At 37.1% G+C, this 21860-nt stretch overlaps 1 protein-coding gene across 8 annotated transcripts in view; it reads left to right on the top strand.

Annotated features, from left to right (window-relative positions):
- The window catches only part of LOC106661088, a 230109-nt gene that overhangs the window by 157599 nt on the left and 50650 nt on the right, over nucleotides 1–21860 (top strand). For 4 of the 8 annotated variants that reach the window (XM_024228291.1, XM_024228290.1, XM_024228289.1 and 1 more), the window contains exon 2: nucleotides 14483–14543. The exons of the other annotated variants lie outside the window; for them this stretch is intronic. Coding sequence is in view for 3 of the 4 variants with exons in the window: in XM_024228290.1 (XP_024084058.1) it covers nucleotides 14483–14543 (61 nt within the window). In the remaining variant the exon portion in view is untranslated. The remainder of the gene's footprint in view (nucleotides 1–14482; nucleotides 14544–21860) is intronic. 8 annotated transcript variants of the gene reach the window in all.

The raw sequence follows: 21860 nt of genomic DNA, 5'->3' as shown, positions 1-21860 counted from the left end.
AGCTGCAGGTCACTCGTATATCGGAACTAAACATCGTACAGATGATGGAATACGAAGGCACCGTCAAGTTTTTTTCAGGTCTGCACGTACAGAGCGAGTGAATCTACCATGTAGTGCAAGGTTCTTCTATGTACACCCTTTATGATGGTGTTTCTCAAGGAAGTATCTTTGCACCACTCCTTTTATTTACTCTCCGCTGCTGGGCTCCTCTTTCATTGCATTACAAGCTGACCCCAACATTGGCCAATGACACGGCTATCTTCTTACTCAACGCTGATCCTGCCATATTGGACCGTCGATTTAAAAAATCATATCCTTCCCTATGTCCTGGAACATAGCGTACCCGGATACTTGAAAATCCTAATTCATTGGTAATGATGATGGCATTGGTAAGTAGGAGAAGGATACAAAGAAGGTATACGTATTCCCCAAAGACTGAAGCCTTTTCCCTAGTTCCTTATACCAGTTCAATTTATTGACCTTTCTCCCGGGTCATCATGGTACTTCATGGGTCTTCGTTGAATATACCAATATTAAGTCTGTGACCGGCATATCACTTCCTGAGTTTTACACTGTTTAGCTGTAGCAATGTGGGTGCTAGTTATGACGAAGTTTCTTTAATCATAAGTTTACTGCGTCTGGTACCTCTATAGTTCATCTATTTCTCATTTTGTTTTATATTGATCCATTCTGAGATCGAAGAGCCTATTGATCTTGTTATCCCAATTATGCAAATCTTACTCTGTCAAGTTTGTCTGCCATTGCATTACTCAAAATTCTTTATGCCCTGGCACCCTGATGTTAGGTTGTTATGTTTTTCTAGATTTTGAAAACATCCACGTACGTTGAATGTGACATTTTTACATGCTGTTGCTTTTAGGGCCGCTTGCCTGTCTGATCTTATGATGATTTTGTATTATTAGAATGTATTACAACTTGTTAAAGCAACGTGTACTGCCCATAATGAGTTTGATGGATCATATTCCGGGCATGCAATATACATGACCACCCTACTGTAATAATACTCTATCGTATCCTTTCAGACCACTGAGGGAAATGAGTGGTCTCGCGATTTGCCAGTTATCTATCGATATCCCAGCTATGACCAACACAAATTCACACTCGATACAACTATACCTAACACTCGGCACCACTTTGCCTATGCCACGTAACAAACAATTACAAACATCAACCAATAAATAAATAAACATTTATAGCAGCAAATCTCGGGTGATTGATGTTTCAGCTTTTCGTCACTTTTATAACTTCCACAATTTTATCCAAGTCGAGCATTTCCTTTCGTACTTTACTGTCAGGTATCGTTCAGTTAAATACTACTTGAATTGAAAGACTTAAGACTTTCTTTAAAAGTTGCCGGTTGATTTGCGTTTCTTCACTTCCCCATGGAAGTTATTCTTCGCCGGCCGTCGTTTGATTAGGTTGATTGTGATTCGGGCGTCACGTCGGTTCGTAACAACTGACAAACTTTCGAAATGGATCGAACCGTTCACCGCTTTTCTTTTTAAATCCGTTCGCAACACCGGTAAAAAGGAAACTCGTAATTACTTCGACAACTTTCTTTCCGATAAAACAGTGATCACTTTTTACCCGTCCTAGACGTCAATAATTAAATTCTTCACGCTGTTCTAAGACAAAAGGTCTCCAAACGTCCGGTTTGTGAGAAATGTCAAAGCAACACCCCAAATTAGGCATTAGTACGAAACACGTTTATATATTCGAAAGGAATTAAGGAATGAGAGTCCGTTTGTTATATTACGAGAAGTTTGACAAGTGGCCGGTTGTAAACACGTGTAACACTTGCCCTGTGAATGCGAGTAATTAATGAGCTTTTTCTAGAGTTTACTGTTTCGATTACACAAGGCGAATCTCGTGCCTCGACCGAATCGAAGTGATTAAAAAGTGACGTAATGGCCGCACTGTATTAATCAATTTTATTTAAATCGATCCTTTCTTAAGCAATATTTTATAATATATCATTCTGAGCCGTGTAACTTCGAGGATAGTCAATACTTTACGATATTAAAACTGAGATATTTCACTGGTAAAAATTTATGGGAAGTTTGTGCCTGAGCCAAGTTTACCTCTTTTGTCCCCTCGATTGTTATTTTTTCCCTTTCTTTGTCGAAAATTTATTGAAATGCACGTGAAACAATACACAATGTTTTTATACACTTGACTAAAACTGATAATTAAAGCGTTCCTATATAATTCCACGATTTGGGTGAATATGGCTTTGATATTGTAGTATAAAGTTCATCCCCGGCAATCATTTTCTAACAAATCCTGCCGCTTTAGATGAAAATCACAAACAGAAATTATGCCCTTTAAATTTCTACCAGTTGACGAGAGTAGCACTCAAATTAGGGCTAACAGAGTTTGCGTAAATTGAAAACTACCCCTGTCAGTGTGATACGGCAGTTTCCCGATTTCTCGAGTACACCGTAAATTATTTCAATTAAAAGTTATAGGCACTTTGCTAATCGTCTTTTCTTCTTTTTATACTTAGGAAACCACATCAGTATAAAAAGGAATTTCAAATTATTACCAGTTACCTGGTCTCTTATCAGTTTACTAATAAATAAAACGAGTTATCTTACTTTATTGATCGAGTTTCGATTTACACATTTTACTGCTAAAAGCAGCTCCAAGGCTAGTCCACAACATCCAGCTTTTATTTTAAAAAACTGCGAGCTAAAAGATTCGTAATGCTGGCACAAAGTTATAGTGCAAATGCTGTAGTAAAGGATTATACATTTAGTAAACTGATATTCTACAAATATGCCTATCTGCCTGTCTTGTTTTCCTAGATTCTAAAAAGACTTTTTACTACCTAAACGCCTGATTGAAAAGACTGCCTTTTGCCACTCATAAATCCCGCAGGTGTTCGTGAGCACTGCGAATAGTGGACACAATCCAAGATACCCAAGAGAAACAAGTCTTAGAGTGTTCCTCGACAGAGAAACATTTGACAAAATTTGGCACGCTGGGTTACTTTCAAATATAGTAGTTTCTGAGTACACATTCACAGTCAAAAAGAAACTGGAGTTCTAAAAGCGTTTTGGGTACTTCGCTATGTTCACTTAACTTCTGGAATATTAGCTAGACCCGGTTTGCTGATGATACTGCCTCGTTAAATATGAGTTGCGCCCCTTTTCTACTTTCCTACGTAGGTTTGTTGTAAATGGTTTTTAAGCACATTTCTGAAAAAAGGGAGACCGGTGCCCTCACTCTTGATTGGGGCTCGTCTTCGTCCTGGGGATGTCCCTGGGCCGTTTCTATGGTGTTCATCATATGTAATCCTCTGTGCCAGCTGCAGTCAGTGCAAAAGAATAAATAAAAAACCTTGTATATGAGCGCATTTGGTCACAACCTCCAGAACTTGGCATTAGTGCAATTCACTGATTTGCGGAAAGTAAGACCATCACAACCACTACAACACAAATTTATCTAGAGTGCATATTGATATGGCCTGACCATAGCACATATCTGATTACCAAAATGCACCAACTGATATCAACACTGAAGCATAAGCCACTCTGCCGAACCAAAATAGTTATCTATTTATCCCTGATACGCGCAATTTAGATTGGGCTGTTTATTCTCAACAAAATTTCAAACCGCACAAAACAAGATTTTGAGATAATCACAGCTGCACCTGTTCTGTACCTGGTACATTAGGGATGGTTGCATTAGGAACCCCAAGATTCATTACGACCTAAAGGTATTCTGTAAATGTTAATATGTGAATTTTTTGGTCTATTCGGTGCCGTCGGTCTTTACGTTTAAACCCATTAGAAATAAGAGAGTAACATCGGTTATAGGGATCTAGGTTGATCTCCTGAGAGCTACCCCTATGATTCTTAAAGCACTTCAGATCACCCATTGTTAGGGATGGAGCCGTGACAGTACTCATGCACCCTAACTGTTGATCCAAGTTGTCAATAGTGTGAATTATTCCCTTCCAAGCGTATTGAAATGTAATTCCTTTAATACCGTGCAAAACTATTCTTTTGTTAAAAAGTTTAAATGGACAAAACTAGTGGAGGACGATCAGTGGATACGATCAAGATAATCGAGCAATTTGCAAACTTCCGGGGCGAAAAAAGATATTCTAAAAAGGAAAAAACAATGAGTGTAACAATGAGCCAGGTAATATATATATATATATATAAAATTAAAAACAAGAGTGGAGAAAATACCCATTGGTATCACTCCAAGATACTAAAATATTGTCTGTTTAATGATACTTCTGTCATTATCACTTTCACTAACAACACCATCACTTCGTAGGAAATCTCGCGACCTTTGTCTTGGATGTCCCTTATGGGATTCGTCGGGATGCGAGATTTCTGATGTGCTGAATTATGGTAGTTGGGAGGGTTTTGTGAAACGGATTTCATCTTGAACGAAAGGAATATGTAAGTCTGTATACATATTCGATACATAAAATGGAGCATCTAGTATTTTTCGTACGATTAAGGACTTGGCTGTTTGATTGCGGATGTTAGAATGTTTGGCTGAACCCCACACTTCCAGTCCTTAAGTCCATACGGGCTTAACTGCGGTGTTTTAAAGCAGCCAAATTTTATTTTTTAGAGGTAGTTTAGAACGTTTGTCAAGAAATCGTGTAAGAGCTCTGTATCGTGTCATAAGCTCCCGACGACGGTTCAGTCGTGTGTGACGATTCCACATCAGGCGATAAACAAACATCGAGAAGTTGCAGCCAAATAAATATTTAAATGAAGGCAATTCCCTGGAGCAATAGCACCTGTTAAATTTAATATTAGGCTTTTTCTTTATAAGTTTTTGTGTAGGATAGCAGATAGTTGTGGTCTTTAAACGATAGCATATTTTCCGCAAATAACAACCCACGTGAGCAACATGGCGAACCTTGCTGGTAAAAAAAATAGGCAAAGATCTTCCTTTTTTTCCACCGATGTTCCTAGCCTCGCGAATGGTCCTCAGAAGGAGTTCTGTGGGCGAAATCGGTTTTGCTTAGACGTTAGAGCTAACAAGGCCTTTTTATTATGTCGGCCGTCACGTAGGTGCGCCAGGAATTTCCGGAGGGCTTCCGATTATTTGCCGAGGTTGGCGGAAAATGCCGCCCCTTCTTTAAACGCTTCTCGTTTGTCCTCTTTGAAAAATCGGCCGAGATTAAAAGACTTCGCCAGTGAATTATTGCAGCTCGCACCTTCAATTCGGTAGATTTTTATGGGTGAGAAAAACACCTTAACAACACACTTTTTCAAATATTAAGCCCACCAACTAAGAAGAAATGTCATGTCTACTGTTTTAAGAATATTGAGAAGTAGAGCTTTGAAGTTTTCCATGCTGAATGTCCTCAGTTAAATTGACATATTTTCTTAAAGTTTTTGCCTGGGACTCTTAACTTCACTTCTTTATAATCATGAAAGCTTTTTTATTATATTTTATAACTTATGTATGAATTTTCTCTTATTTTATGCGTTTTTTTTTAATCAAGAAACTTTTTAAGTTAAATTTAACTATCAAATATTTGCGATAATTACTTAAGAAAATGAACGTATCTGAAAAGATTGTTTTTGTTTTTTCAAATATTCGTTACCTTAATTACAAAACATTAATATACACCATGGTTATCAAACCTATGTGGTACGTTTATGTTGGAGCTGCGACAAATGATAAGAGCAGCGCAAAATTAAAATATGACATCCAGTTTATAGTGGAGCTTCGACAATCGCGACGATCTCTGCTTTTTAGGTGTCGTTTTATTTATTATTTAGATCAAATTAATTAATTGAAAGTATTCCTTAAAAAATGAGTGATACTGAAGAAGAACTACTGTTAATTTCAAATGCTGTTAAATAATATATTGTTAAAACTGCAAAAAGGCGTATATTCTCTGCACACCCTTTAAATACACAAAGGTACATGTTTGAAGAATTTCATCATTAAATATTCATAAAGTATTCATTTAAAAATACTTCTTAAAAATCCATTTGTAAAATTGTGAGATTTATTCTTGAGATCTGAGGTTATGAACTTGCAGTTTGATAATTCTCAATCATTTTTAATCCATCCCTGATTTGGTCTGTCATTCGCCATCTAATTTGGTTGGTTTCAGATCCTACCGAAGGTGTAATGGATAGAATAAAAATCTTTATTCAAAATATTTACAACAGTTTACACATATGTACATAGGTTTATCAGTTTAACCTCCTGCTTCAGGATTGAAGTATTTTTAAAAACAGTATCAACAAAAACAAAGCAGAAGTTAATTTAAGGGAAAAAAACGATGAAAAACTCTAATAATAGGCGACGTTTAAACTAAAGACTTCACTCGCCCATGCTTGTGTACTAAGTTCAAGTCATAGTCTAAAATTTTTCGAACTGATTACTTACTGCTTAGTGCACGCCGTTCAAAGAAATTCTTTGTGAGGCGTTTTATGTGGACTTCAACGTAATCGATGTCAGTGTTAATGTGCAAGTCTAGAAAGCGTGTTTAGCGGGGGGAGATGTCATCGGTAATTTGTAGCGAGGCCATGTTCGATCGTGATGTCAAATCCCATGAGGGGCAAGCATACAAGAGCATTGGTATGACCACTTCTTTATAGAGGAGAAGTCTGTTTACTGGGGACAGTTGTCTCTGCACAGTAAGGGAAACGAGACATGAATTGCAGCTTTATTCATTCTGACCCTTACAGGGGTTACTGTTATTAGCTAACTGTCAAGTATTACCTCAAGGTACTTATTACCAAGGTATTATCAGTCCCCGAAGTCGACATGTCGATACAACACAGGCCTGGGCTTTATGAAGTCGATAAGTAGAATGACAATTTCAAAGAAAAATAGGGAAACTCGGTTTTTAAAGGTCATGAACTTGTACCACGACCTCTGAAGGTCACAACTGACAAAACAGCGGACGACTCAATTACGGGACGCTTTTGACGAACGCAAACAGCGAGGATATGCATTCCATAATGGGAACGTACCAAATTACAAGGTTACAATATGTTCTGGAAGATGGCTTTTGAGGTCTGCAAGGTGATGAACCTGTAGTTTAGTCTTTCCGATTATTTTAGTCTGCCTGGCCTTGCTGTTTGGTTTCGACTCGTACTTATCTTCCGTGGATTTGTCTGCGTGTTATTCTGGCAGTCGTGTCCGTTTTTTTGAGTTTGTAATACAGAAACATCCAACACGACAAGGACAAGCAAACCACGATAATCGGAAATGGCCCAAATATAAATTTACTGAAGAAACGTCAAATCTATCCAAAAGTTGTTAAATCAAACTAAAAATAAAAATTAGAAAATAACTGACAAAATAAGGCACAGATTCATCACTGAAGATGCCGAGAAGCCGAAAACAGTCTCAAGACCAAATAGCAAGCAACAACAATTGTCAAGTTTATTATCTGTTGTCATAAAATTAATTTAGTTTTGATATAAAAATTATATCTCATTTGAGGAAAAAGTATTTTACACGCAGTAATGTATTTTGTTATAAGTCTTGCTATTTTCCAGGAGCTAGACAAAGTAGATTTTTATCCATGGTGTATTGTACAAATAATAGTTTTATACGTAAATATTGTGTTGAAATATTTAAAAGAGATATAGGTTCTTTATGTCGTGTACGTGTAATTTAAAAGGTGAGGTTTTCGAGTAGGATGTTTGTATTTTGACGAAATACTAACAGGTTCATGGGTCCGCCTATACTCGCGGCTTGTGTCCTTGGACGGTCGTGCTCTTGCAACCTTCGTTCAACATGTTTGTGACATTTTGAGGAAAAATCGTGTTGTGAATTTTTTTAATCAAACCCCCTTTTACACCGGTTTATATTATCATTCAAGGCGTCGTGTTTTCCGTCAATTTATCCCGAGATTATCAGTATAGAAATATAATAATATGTAAAATGAGCCGTATGCGAATTAATAAAAAATGCATACGGGTTTTTAAATTCAATTTTTAAGCCGGTGCCAAGAATCCTACGTGGATGTTAGACTGGTTTTAAAGGGACGAAGTAGTTTTCGTTTTTTTCCTTTTTAAACCGTACTTCTACAAGTCGCGGCCGGTTCAAGGACCATCCAAAGAAAAACGGACGACTAATTTGCAAATCAGTTGCATCCGAACCGTAAGTGATTCAGGCCCGAGTCGTTTTTCCCGAAGGGTTTACGATCAATATTTTCCCGATGCGGATGTACCTATAAACCGGCTAACAAGAATCCGCATAAAACCGTCGTTAAATATCACAGAATGTCCGGCAATCTTGCCGGAGGATTTCAACCTTTTTTAAATGCTTCCACGCAGTTTAAGGTCAATTTTACACCGAATGATAAAATGTCTCAATCCGCTGTGGGAATATTGTTGTTCCTATGCAAAGGGAAATGATTTCGTTTCAACAACAAATGTTATTTATGAATTCATCCCTGGTTTCTCTTTTCGAAGGTTTTACCTGACAGAGCGATTCTATTTCAAAGCTTTGCCGACCTTATAAAAATAAACAGCACTCTGTGCTACGGTTCCTTTAAAAATAACATAAAGCTTTTGTCAATGTTGTAATTTTTATTATGTATATTATGCCTAACTAGTACCAGCCTACATACCACTGCTAATTAATTCACTAATTTATAACTTAAAGCCCTAATAACTAAAGTTTCACAAGAGGTAAACAAATACCGAATTTTACCCCATATTACCACGACTAAATGAAGAAACTTGTCAAGATTATTGAAAGTTTCGAGATACTCATAATTTTCGACTCGAATATATCAAGTATATACGTGTTGAACCAGCACTCGCGGTTGTTTTTTTTTTAAATTACGCAAGCGGGTTTCGATATTGCGCCGTCTTCAGTGAGGAACTGTCTGACACGTTGTCCGTCTTGGGCTTTATTGTGCAGCCATCAAACTCATTGTCCAGTTCTTGAAAAGAAACCCAAAAAAATATAAAAAAAATCAACACCCGGAAAAGAAGAATAAAAAGAATTCGGTCTTCCCCAGAAGAACAATACCAAGCAATAACAAAAATTAGCTAATTTAGTGTAATCTGCGAATCAGAATATAAAATACTAAAAGAAATTATACAAGATAACCCAAAAAATTTAAAAACACCTCGAATATAAATACAAAATATTAGATTGACATAGTTTACCCTTTTAAAGCATGATATCTTCTATTTAATTCAGTAGATCGGAAGATCCTTAGTAACAAATAAGTTAGTTAACAAATGGAAGCCCTCATCCACGATAAAAAGTTTAGGAACTTGGAAATTTAGTAAACATGGCTTCAACCAGGATGTATCTATACTTTAGACAATACAGTATAATAAGAGAAAATAGAGATAATGGAAAATCAGGGTCACTTATTAGTTCAAAATAGCATAACTTTATTGAGTATTTCTTATATTCCCAATGTAATGTTTGTTGAGACAAAAATTCCTCAAAAAAATGCTTCAGATCTGAACACGGTGTCTATCTACAGCTTATCAGAAGACAATACATCTGTAATTGAATGGGAAAATTTTTTTACAGCTCTTCCCAACCCTATTATATATGTGGCGATTTCAATGTTCATCACACAACTTTTGGCAGTAGTTTGTTTCAACGAGAAAAAACTATGCGCACTAACAGTCAAATTGAACGTTTTTAAATTATGGAAACTACAGTATGTCAAAGAGACAAACCAGCTGTAGATAACACTAGGTAGTCCCGACTTCGCTAATAAGTTAGAATGGGCAGTAAGCCATAATCCATTGGGATCATAATTAAATAAAAAAGTTGTGGATAAAACTTGCAAACGGTGTTTTGTAGACAACACCTATAAAAATAGTGTGGTTGCAAATTAATTCCATGAAAAACCTACACAGAAATAATCTTTCACATTCCTCTTGTCTCATTATTTACTGGTCTATTAAACTGTTCATCAATATTGTCTTAAAATGACAATGTTTTCATTTTTAGTCCTGCATCTTCGTTAGAAAATACCTTGAGTAGGAGAATTAGGTTACTGGGTAGAGGATCTTTAAAAGTGTACTTCTTAATTTGTATTACTGATTGAGTTTGAATGACATGAATGAATTTCAACGTAATACAAATAGAATTGAAAATAGCTTTTCTGTGTCATTGACTTTTCCTGTCTGAGGTGCCTTATTTGCCTTACATGTCATAAAACTTAGTTGTGCGCATGGAATATGTCAAAACTAATAAAGCCACAAATTAACATATCATTAATAATTAATTTGTCACACCTTAATGTGGCGGTAAAAGTACCACAGTACTTGGACTGTACGTACGTCGTGCCGGCGCACTTTACATAACTTGTACAATTCCAATGTGATTTATGCCGGCATAACTAGGTGATAGGAGCCGGGGCCTTAGACGGATTAAAGATAATTTATCATTTCAAAGCGATGGGGGGATATATTGCTTATAAATTACTGAGCAGAATCTCTAAGAGTGATTTATAGGGAGCGTTGCTGAAATTTGATGAATATCGCGCACTGCCAAGTCACTTTTTACAATATTGTCTTTTCAACTTTCAAACCGCTCGATGCTATTCCTCGTTAAACGGAGGGGGAATGTTAAATTCAGTTAAAATATACCCATATGGTCGAATTCTTTCCAATTTTAATGCCAAGGGATCAAAATTGCTTCACGCTCATTTTACCACCTAGTGGGCTTAAATTGATTAATTGTGTATAATCTACAATTAAAATTAATTTACGATTATTCAGATTTTAAACATGATGTTCGGTTATTTATGTATTGACTGGCTTATTTTCGTCTGCTATACCCGATTCTACCATGAGAGGTTTTTCCTTCTAAAAAATCGTAAATTTCCCAGAGGTGCGCTTCATTTTTAAAACATATACGGGATTTTTTTCAACAGGTAGAAAAGACAAAAACTAAAAGTTTTAGCTTGCAGATTAAATCTAAGCCCCTCGAATTTCTACTCTTCGGATCTGGACGCAATCCCTTTTTGCTACCTAAAAGGTGCAATCTCGACAAACGGCGCCTGGCCATCACCATTTCCTCTCTCGACTGAACAATAACAATTCTTATTTTATTTTCAACATGCTTCAGCTGAAAAAAGGCAAAAAGTGTAAGCTGATTTGGAGTTTAACAAATATAATCGATTGCTTACGATAATATAAAGAGTGAATTATAGATGTAATAATTTTCAAAGTGACCTACTGAAATTTTAATTTTACAAGCTTATATTGCTAATAAATAATAATATCTAATCTAATCGTAGAAAACCATATTAGACATATTCCATCCTGCTTACACGAGTAAAACTATAAAATATAACTATTAATTAACAAAACTATTATTAACAACAAAATATGTTGTATATTTTTTAAATATTACAATAAAATAAGGGGCGTTGGTGGGCGCAACGCTTTTGGCGTTGACAACTCATACTGTAAGGTAAAGGTCCCAGGTTCGAATCCGAGTTATTCAAACACACCGACACCCCGAGCGTTGGTATGACCTCTTCTTGAACGAAACCTCGTAAAAAAAAAATTTTCGTAACCTACTCAAATCAACAGAGATCAACCCGAAATATATATCACAATGCCCTTTACCCTTTTACCCTGTTGAGTAAATCATTAGATAAAAGTTTCAGGTTAGGTTAAGATTTAAGGTTAAAACGAGTTGGATTCTCTACGAACTCACCCACTGCGACCAGTATTGAACTATTGGGCTATCACCATCATTGAGGAGAGCTCTTTTTACCAGATCCCAAAGTTAAGGACTCTCATGGGTATCCTTCAAGCCTGGTTTCTCTCAAGAGTAGAAAAAAATCCTTTCCACCAACAAAACACATGTTCCACTGTTTCTCCTTCCTGGTGGGTGGTACCTACACAGGTTTGTTTCTGCTGCTCCTATGCATACTTCTCTGGAGTCGCAGTGTTCAGTCAAAGTTTATCATTCTACTCCTTTAGGATTTAGTTGTCCTTCCGTTTGTTTCTGCGATGGTCTTTTTGTGAACTTTTTCTCACCTTTGACCTTGAATTCATTCCCGTGAAATTGAGGACTTGTTCAGTCAGTGCCTGATAGATGTACGTTTCCAAAGCTCTGAGCTACCGTGTGTGTCCTTCACCAATAGAGGACATATTTCGTTTTTTTTTTTTTCTTCTTCCTGGCATTGCACAGGCTTGTTTCTGCTACTCCGAGTCGGTACAGATGCCTCCGGAATCAGCAGTGTCCAGTCGGCAGTCCTAGGTTTAGTAGTTCTGCCGTTACTTTCTGCAGTATTTTAATATTTTTCCCTGGACTCCTAATGAACCAAGGCACCAAAACACAGTCTATTGGATCTAAGTTTTTGGTGTTTCGATATGCCGCGAAAGGTTAGGTCATGACTGTGCTTTACCGATGAGGTAGTTGCCTTTAGTGCTGCCTGTAATAGTGTTCAACAACAGTCTCTGCCTGAAAGACATTGGCCTATTGCTTAAGGAATACATAAATTCTAGTGCTTGGATTATTTCATAGAAACCATTTCGCGACTTATAATCACTATAGCCATCTGTATATCAGTTAAAGTCGTCTTTAAATGGGATCGTTTCTCCTTTGTCAGCTATGTAAGGTATTTTTTAAATTCTTATAGAAACTGAAATGTAAGATCATGATGTCGACAACCATCCCTAGAACCTTGTACGGGTCAAGTCCCTCCCGAAGCTTTATTGTTCCTTTTTATCCGGGTAGGCTAAACCTTCAGGTACATAAGCTATAGTTTCCTCGTTTTTTAAATAAAATATAACAAGGGTAGGCCCATAGTATGGTTGTGTTTAAAATCATGTTTACAAAATATCCATTTATCGAACACAATTTGCTGTGTGTATTTTGTTGTCGAAAGGGAAAAGTCGACCGTTCCCATTTTCTCCCCTTTACATCATCCACTCTAATCATTTAAATTTATGTCGAAAGGATCGACTGAGAATATCATGATTCGATCCGCAGAGCCTCCGCCTTCATTTCCTTCGAGTTATTTATGATATCATATATCTAGGCGTAGAATATGTAACGGACTTTTACTCAAATAAAATCTTGGTTTATCCGAAATTACATGTATCTTAAAATAATCTGTTACGGATAGAAATTGCCATTTCAATTTTCTCGGAGGATCTAGTTTGCGTGAATGTGTGTTTTGATCCCCTGGGATTTTATTTTACGGTTATTTATTTACGACCCTTTTCATTGTGATCGAAATCTCTCCGTCAGAGACAAATCTCGTTTGCAATAAATTCCCGTTCGGTGCTTTATTGGCCGATTTTTGATACTAGCTCTGAACAACACTTCCACATCAACATCCTATTTTTTGGTGTCCTTGTTTATATTTTTACCTAATGGTGACAGATTCTTTTGTGTAGTTTGATCACCTTTGATCATCCCAGGTCGGTTTTATTGATTGCGCATTCTTATAGAAGTGAATAACTTGCAACCTGGTCCGTCTGTTCTCGCTGATTTTGTCCATCGAAAGCGCCCCGGCACGATCAGGTGATTGTTATCCACACAAACCTGCTTTTGAAAAAACAAACCAGCGATAGGCTGACCAAGATGATCGAAAATGACCCAATCTGATTCACCATCCCGCAGACCTCAACAGCACAATAAATTGTCAACACGTAAAGATATATAATGTCCACCTTCAACTCAAAACTCAAGCTATCGCCAATGCCTGAAACGCTGCCATGTAAATTTGATATGGGTACCGTGGATTCAAAGGGGATGGGGATTGAAGGCCACGAGCAGGCTTACAGACTAGCAAATGCAACGCTTGTTCAAACCCATTTGACAAGAGCCGCAAATCGCGCGCTAAAGTAAAATTTGTCAGAATTTTGACTAGCGACACCTCTAGATGCCACACGATCGATTTGCTATCTGAGACAGCCATGTATCAATGAAAGCATTAGAATCATCCAGTTTAAAATCAAAGCTCAACGTAATTCCACTTTCTGAGAAAAAGCAGCGAGGCCATCTCGCTGCCATGGATTCAAAGGGAATTGAAAGCAACGAACAAGCCGACATGCTAACAAAAGCAGGAGTAGCTTTCAAACCCTTTGGGCCAGAGTCGCAAATTATCACACCCAAAAGCAAAAGTGGTCCAAATTTCGTCCTAGCGAAGCTTCTACATCCCACACCATCAATTTCCAAGCTGAGTTACATGCAATATAACTTTCTGCACAACACAATCAAAAGGGACTGAGAGGTGCTCAAATTAAAGGCAGAAAAGGCAAACGCAACAGATCATACGAGCAAAGATATGTAACCTACAATATCCAGCATAATCAAAAGAAAGTGATAATTTAAAATGATTTTTATAATGAAGAGTAAGTTAATTTATGTAAAATGTTGATTTAAACGGTTAAGAAATTAGTTCTTCCGAGGTGTTAAATCGAACAATGCGTTGATTTTTTTATCCATTAGTGTTCTCCCTTGTTAAGTTGGGTTTAACTAATGTTGCTCTTCTTTTTTTTTCCAGGTGAGTTTGGCTTCGGTTCAAGTGTCCATCAGAAAGCTTTTACCGAGAAAGAACTGGAGCGGTGAGTAATGTTTGCCCTGGAGGCGGGGTGGCTGCCTATTAGCATGCTGTCTTCTAAGTCTTCCTCTTCCCTAATCATCCTACGGGAATGCCGGGCCTTGTCAACCGCGAATTTTAATTAATGGGCTCCACCGACGCCCTAAATAGGGCTAATTCATTTGATTATTCTCATCCATTAAATGGAGGGTTGGGATAAATTGAATTGTTCTGAGTATAAACCGTCAGGGAAATGGCCTGGAAATGAACTGATTAATCGTTCAGTTAATGGTTTATTTTATTTTTATAATGGGCTAAATGCAAAACATGTTACTAATAGAATAATTGTATTTCAACAAAAGGCAAAATAAACATGCATACTTAAAGATTCTACAAACTAGAATTCAGCATGCCAATCTGCCAGCAATACATGATCAAATAATACATCTTATACTTCATACAATATGATCGAACCTCATAAAAACGTCTGTTGTCTCGTTCATGCTACACGTGGAAGAGCACTGGCCCGAAACCCGAGAGAGCTTTTGCTTCTTTGGGGTGACTGGAAATCTCCTTTTCTTCCACTTAAAAGATCTATTGTGGTATTTACCCTTCTTAATAAATTCTTTATTTGCAAACTTTAAAATTGCCTAAACCTTACAAAAGATTAAGAATTTCAGTATTGATGTCTTCGATTTAGCTGATAATTCAATTTAAGTAAGTGTTCATTATATGCAGGCAATTTTTCCTTAGGTCATTGGTGTTTCTTTCTACAAAGATCCTGGAACTACACCTCTAACGTGGAATTGATGTCTTCTTCATATACATACCCCAGATGCACTGTCCTTAAGGCAACTTAGCACTTTCTGGGATTCCACTTTGTTTATTTCTTTAGGTGTTTCGACCTTCCGAATAGGCTGTACCGTTCCTTGGCCAGTGTTTTGCTGTCACCAAAGACAAGATGGTCAACCCTCGATGTTTCTTCCTCTTCAGAGTTGACAGTGCTTACTCTTCGCTATGCAGCGAAGTTCAAATGCGATCTCCCAACAGCAATACAGCCGAATATACGAGCCTCAAGGAGGCCCGAGTGACACTGGGAATGGTTCTCGAGATTATTAACCGACCAACTCCGCCCTAGGTCCGTCAGGCCGTACTTATCCGTCTCGCCGTGTCGGCCAAGTCGTCTTCCCTGCCATACCTTTACGGTTCGTGGCACTTAAAAGGACTTCGCGGTCTCGCGCTACACTGCAGTGCTTATAATGCGGAATCGTAATTCGAGTCTTGACTGTCCTGAATCCCTGAACTACTGATGTCCGATACAGACTGTCCGCGTTCCCTTTCGTCTTGTTCTTGGATAAATACTCTGAATTGAAGTATCAGCTTAAACAATAGTTATTGTCTTTGACCTCAAACTCGTTATATTTGGAGGGTAACGAAAAGGCGAACGAGACGTCCCTTCAGCCCTCATGATCAATTGAGATGTAAATAGGAAAGAATGTATTTAAGAATGAGTGAGACTGTGATTGTGTTTATAAATTACATACTTTGGGGTTGAAATAACCTGACTTCGAAGGGATCGAAGACATGGGGTGGACTTGGCCACGCGGCGGGGTTCCTAGCCAAATTTGAACATCAGTATTCAGATACCAGTACTGCCGAATGTACTCAAGCGAATTCGAACCTCCTGATATGTAAAAGGAACTTTTTAAATATAGTTAAGTGTTTCGTTGAATTTCTACAACAATAATTAGTTTATTTTTGATAATGCATTTTGGGACTCAGGTACCAGCTCCTCATCAGACCTTTTTGGAGGGCAAACCTTACTTCAAGGAAGAGTGAGAGAAGAAGCTCTTAGGACTTAGTCAAAACCTCTTAGTAGTAAGGTTTGAACTCCATAAAAGTGTGATTAATTCTAATTAATGGTTATAGAAGTTCATTTACGCACCTGGCTACATTTAAATCAATCAACTAACGAAAACGAGGAAACTGTTTAAAGTGTTTAATCTTCAAATCATACAAAATAGGTTTGTAGGTGTGTATAGTTTATTCAAAAATACTCGGCGACCGTTATCCATTGGGTTTTAACAATCAAAAACTTTCAGAAAAGGGAAAGTTTCAAGACAAAAGTCTTTGTCATTTCAGAATATCTTGTTATAGCAATGCCTAGACTTATTAAAACGACTTTTTTATTTCATGTTGTTTTTTACACAATTGTTGGTAATTTAATTATGTCTGTATACAATTTATCGTAATAATACACCGTAATAATAGTAGAAAAAATAAATTTTTGCCCTTAATTTAATTCCGCACGCGTCCGGCTTATTGTTTTCGCCGAAGAAATTCAGTTTTCCATTAAATACACAAGATTTGATTATAGATTAAGGGAACATGCGAATATCTCGTTATAATCGTCGGCTTTTGGTTAGGAAAGTAGATCGCTTGAATAATAAATGAAATTTCATCAGGTTGTTAAGGTAACCGAGAGAGGAAAACTATAAAAAAACATGTCAATTAAAGATTCGAAATTAATCTGACCGTACTAAGTGCATTTCAAGAATGAAACCCATTAAGGACACGTATAAAAGTGTAAAAAAAATATCATAAAGCTGTAAATTAATCACTGTGAGGTAACATGGTAAAATGTCGCAATAAGATTTTCCCCGTTTTCGTTTTGGCAGTATACAAGTCCGAACCGAGGGAAAAGAAAATCGGGCCGTATAATTTAGGCAGGTATAATTTAGATTCATGAGATTCAGTATGGCCCTCGGAAATAAGCTAGGTTTCTCCGTACTCGTTATGCCTTTTAGATGTTCCGTCGAAGAAATGAAAGAATAACCGAAAAAATCTGGACAACCTTTCTATATATGAATTGTTGAAAACGAAAACTTGAACAGACATATTTTCTGTTTACAATGCTCAAGGTACATACTAGACCGGTTACTTCCGTGCTTTTAAGTCGTGAACGAAAATTGCGGAAAAATCTTTCCCTTGTTGCAAATGTATGGAAAAGTACACTCTAAAAAGAGTAATTTCAAAGAGTCAACACCATTTTAGAGTCGAACTCGTTCTTAACGTCGGGACAAGTTCTATTTTCCACCGGTACAATCCACAGCTCGTATTTTCTACTTTTAAATCCTGGAGAAGCCGGAGATATGTTCCCTGTCCCGTTAAAGGGGATTGATCATGGCCGGGAAAGTATACGGGCTCGTTTGAGATATCGCCCCACGAGTAATGTGTGATATTGCCGTTCGGCGTTTTGGAATTTTTCCAAAAGCATTGTTTTCTCGATTGTCGAATCGTGAGGACTTCCCTCGAAGTTATGACCAACGAAGTTCGACGTTCAGATTCGGTCTGGGATGTTTTACTGTTTGTTCACAGTTTAGCTGAGCAAATAAGTCATACTGGTATTACAGTAAACTAAATTTACCAAGTAATTCTGCTCCTTAATAATCGTCTGAGTAAATTAGCTCGGAGCTACCCATATATCTGTCAAATAATTTATTTTGAAATCAGTCAAAGAGTATTGGGGCCATAGAAACTTAAACTTTCGTCTTTAGGGGGTTCGCCATCTTAGTTGTTTCTATAGTCAATCTCTTTTTACTTTTGGCCCCCCCATCCTCGCTGTTTTCGTATGTGAGACGAGTTTAATATAGTACCCGGCTTGTGCTATTTAGTCAATTGCATCCTTTAGACTAGATCATGATACAGGTTAAAAGTATATTTAGAAAAGAAAACAAAGTATTACATTTTTTTAACGAAATAACAAAATTATACTTGTAATGGCATGAACTAGTCGTCTGCCAGCATTAGGCTGAGTTATGTCGTCATCAAGACTCTCAGTAGGTATTCGAATTGACAGGATCAATTACATTTATGTAAAGCAAAACCAATTGTTTATGACAGAAAATATTATCGCGACTCAAAAATAATAAATCATGGCTACGGAACAAGACGGTGGAGGCGAGTGATTAGGGGTGTCAGACCCGTGTTGGCGTGCTATCGGTTTTTGGTTCGATTCCCGGCACAGCCCATGGCTTTTTAATTGAGAATATATAATATAAAAAATATTGTAAAGTGGTTTGACCCCTCGTCCCCGACACCTAATAGGTTAATCCCTCCTCTATGGCATGAATTAGTTTACTTCATGTCTACTGTAAGATTTCTTCTATTGGGTTGTCCGGAAAATAATGCAGGATTTTAAGTTTTCATTAAAAAAAATCTATATAAAATATTCTGTTTACGTTTACAGGATTACTNAAGTTACCAACACGTTGGGAGAAATGTATTGAGAGTATGGGAAATTATTTTGATTAAAGAACATTGCTTTAAAGTAACTAGTTTCTTTTTTTTTGTTTAATACTAAAATCCTGCATTATTTTCCGGACAACCCAATAGTAAACTGCAGGCGGACATTTTGCCATCACAAGATCCTTTTGTCGGTGGAATCCTGATGATAGGAAGAATAGAATATCTAAGTTAATGCCTTGTGAACTAAATCCTAGACGCGTAGATTGGTACATATTAATTTCCCCACATTTGTGTGCATCCCCATTCGGTCTGTCAAACCGTTTCCGCATTCCATCATCTTCAGTGATTGGTCTTGTGCTTTTTTGTTGATTGTGTCCCTCAGCGGAGTTTACACTCGATAGTTTCGTCATCTACAGACCTCACCACAACGCTTCGCATTTTTCTTTTAGTTTGACTTGAATGCCAAAACTTAACAAACCTCCTAACTTCTTGAAAATCAGTGGTATTAATGGTTGAAACTGCTAGTATAGTACCTCATTTCACTCCACTGTAGAACAGGGCATCGCGTTGTGGATACTTTATCACATTTACGTTAAAGGTGTCCCCCAAGGGAACATCCAGGGGCTCTTTCTATTACAATAGGAACACAGCCTTTTGCTGATGACACTGCCACCGAATAATCCTGATCTTTCCCAAGTCATTACATCCAACTCCAAACAAATCTTCTCCATTCTTGATCTCGGAAACCAAGGATAAAAATTAATGAGTTAGACCTTAATCATGACAGGAATTTCATGGCTACTGGGAGATATCTTCTTGTGGTCTTAATATATAATGACGAGTAGCTTTTTGCGTTTTGGCACTCGCCATCATCAGTGGTTGGCGTGCGTTTTTTCGTCAGACGAATTCTGATAATAGGAAGGCTAGAATGACCAAACTACTGATGAATAAATAACTTGATTTTTTTCACAAATAGATATAGTTTGGTCATGATTGTTGTACATGCTAATTTACTCTCAGACGATCATTTGCCTATCCTCCCTGGTTCGGCATTACACCTTCTTCAACGGTTCCTCTGTGTGTTATTTTATCAGTTTTGCTATGGAAGCTCAAAGATTTATTTTCTTTTACATATTTTTGAGTACTTAAACCTTATCTGATGGTAAGCCGCATCTTTCAGGAGGCTGTGTTTTCTTCGTATATCAACATTAAAGAGGATGTAACTCAGGGCGGCTCCTAGTTCCCTTCCTAGTCACAATACGACACAGCTGATGTAATTCTGATCCTTCCCTAGCTATCATAACATCCAACACCATTTAAACCTTCTTTAATGATGGCAGGCAAATGGAGGATAACAATTAATTAAACTTAATCCACTCACGTCACCTTTTTATATTGTTATCATTTGTATCAATTATCTCTGGAAAACGTAAAAAGAAATCTCATAACTTTATGGAAATGGCCCAAACTTAAATGGAAAAAGGAAGATCATAATCGATTTCATGGGTCGAAATCAAAACTATTTTTAACTATTCTGTAATAAGAAATATATCGTGTAAATTTTAATTTTCTCGGACTACGAAGTTTAGCACGGTTATTCTTGTAGTACCCCTTTCGCGACCCCGGCCTAACGGTGAACCTGGAGACCGGATGACACCCAGACGTTTTAAGACGAGTTGACTGTCGTCTCTGGAGAGCCCGGCAACAATACATGTACAGACCGACCACGACCGCACCCACCGGACAAAAAAAACGCCCTGGGCTGTACCTGGATCTAGTTAATGTATTAGTGCTTTCCTTGTTTATTGACTCCTCACAATCCGGAGCTAACGACCTGTCGACCTCCAATATAAATGATTTGAGATTGCGCCTACACATTTTCCTACTTTTCACTTACGCCCAATCCACCTTTTTCTTTATTTACATATATCTATTTTGCATGTCGGATCTGATCTTTCTGGGTGTCTTGTTCACACTTTTCCGAAAATAATTCTCCCTTTGACATCGAACTCTATGGAGTAAGTCTCGTGGGCGAATTTCAAAGACCTGAATGATTTTTTTACTAGGTTCTTCCAATTTGTGACTATCTTGAAGAACTGCAAGTAAATACAATAAAAAATTACAAGATCGATTTTTTTTAATAATTGTGCAGGGCTCCGTTGCCCAATTATTTTAGATATTTTCTAGTTCAATTTTGCAGGGATCCTTTTGCTAGAGAACATGTCTTGCCAAAAAACCGTTCACCATATACATCCATTTTCTCACGTCTTTTTTCCTTTTCCCCGGTGGTCCTTCCCAATCCATCACAGCTTGCAGGCCAATCCTCCCACATGGCCAAACCGTTTTAATCGCTTTGTCTTTCTCGGCCAGGAGAATATTTCCACGTGCTTCCATTTATTCCCTAACATTCTCATTTCGTTCTATCACCATTCTCGACCATCTAGAAGATCGTCTTCTTTAAAAAGTCCGTTTTCCAGAGATAAAAGCCTTGTCCTTTCTCTTTTTATGCACTGTCTACGTCCCGGCGCCATATTATACGTCATAATTGTTTTATTTAAATCTATCAATTCGGTCAAGATCAATTCAATAGATAAATTCCATAAATAAATCAAAATCATCAAAAAATACGACATAGAACGTATTAAATAAAAAGTTTGACAGAACATGCCATTGTTTTAAAAGTTATTTTTATGCTTAAATTTTAAAATAAATCTGTGTAACTATATAAGAATTTTTTGAGATATCTTCATAGGGTCTTTGTTATGAAATTATTTTGTTGGATTCCCAAGCTTTCGGGAATTTAAATCACAATCCTCAGGGCCTATTTATTGAAAAATAACATGCATTAAGAAAGTTATAGTGAGGAATTACATTGTTTTCATAATAAAATCTTATTTAAATTAATTAATCAGTGATCGTTAGTGTCACGAGCGGAATTCGAACCCACGACCATCGGCTGGGTGGGTTCGAATCCCCCTCGTGGCATTAACTTTTTCATTTCAAACAATACCTTACATAAAGATTAATTAATTGAAATATCTTATTTCTTCAAACGGACCATGAAATATAATGGATTTAGTAAAATCTAATTATA

The sequence above is a fragment of the Cimex lectularius genome, unplaced genomic scaffold (genome assembly GCF_000648675.2).
Source record: "Cimex lectularius strain Harlan isolate CLEC.00 unplaced genomic scaffold, Clec_2.1 scaffold1, whole genome shotgun sequence".
Taxonomy (NCBI): domain Eukaryota; kingdom Metazoa; phylum Arthropoda; class Insecta; order Hemiptera; family Cimicidae; genus Cimex; species Cimex lectularius.
The sequence above is the reverse complement of the archived record's forward strand: the minus strand, read 5'-3'. Positions and strand labels throughout refer to the sequence as shown.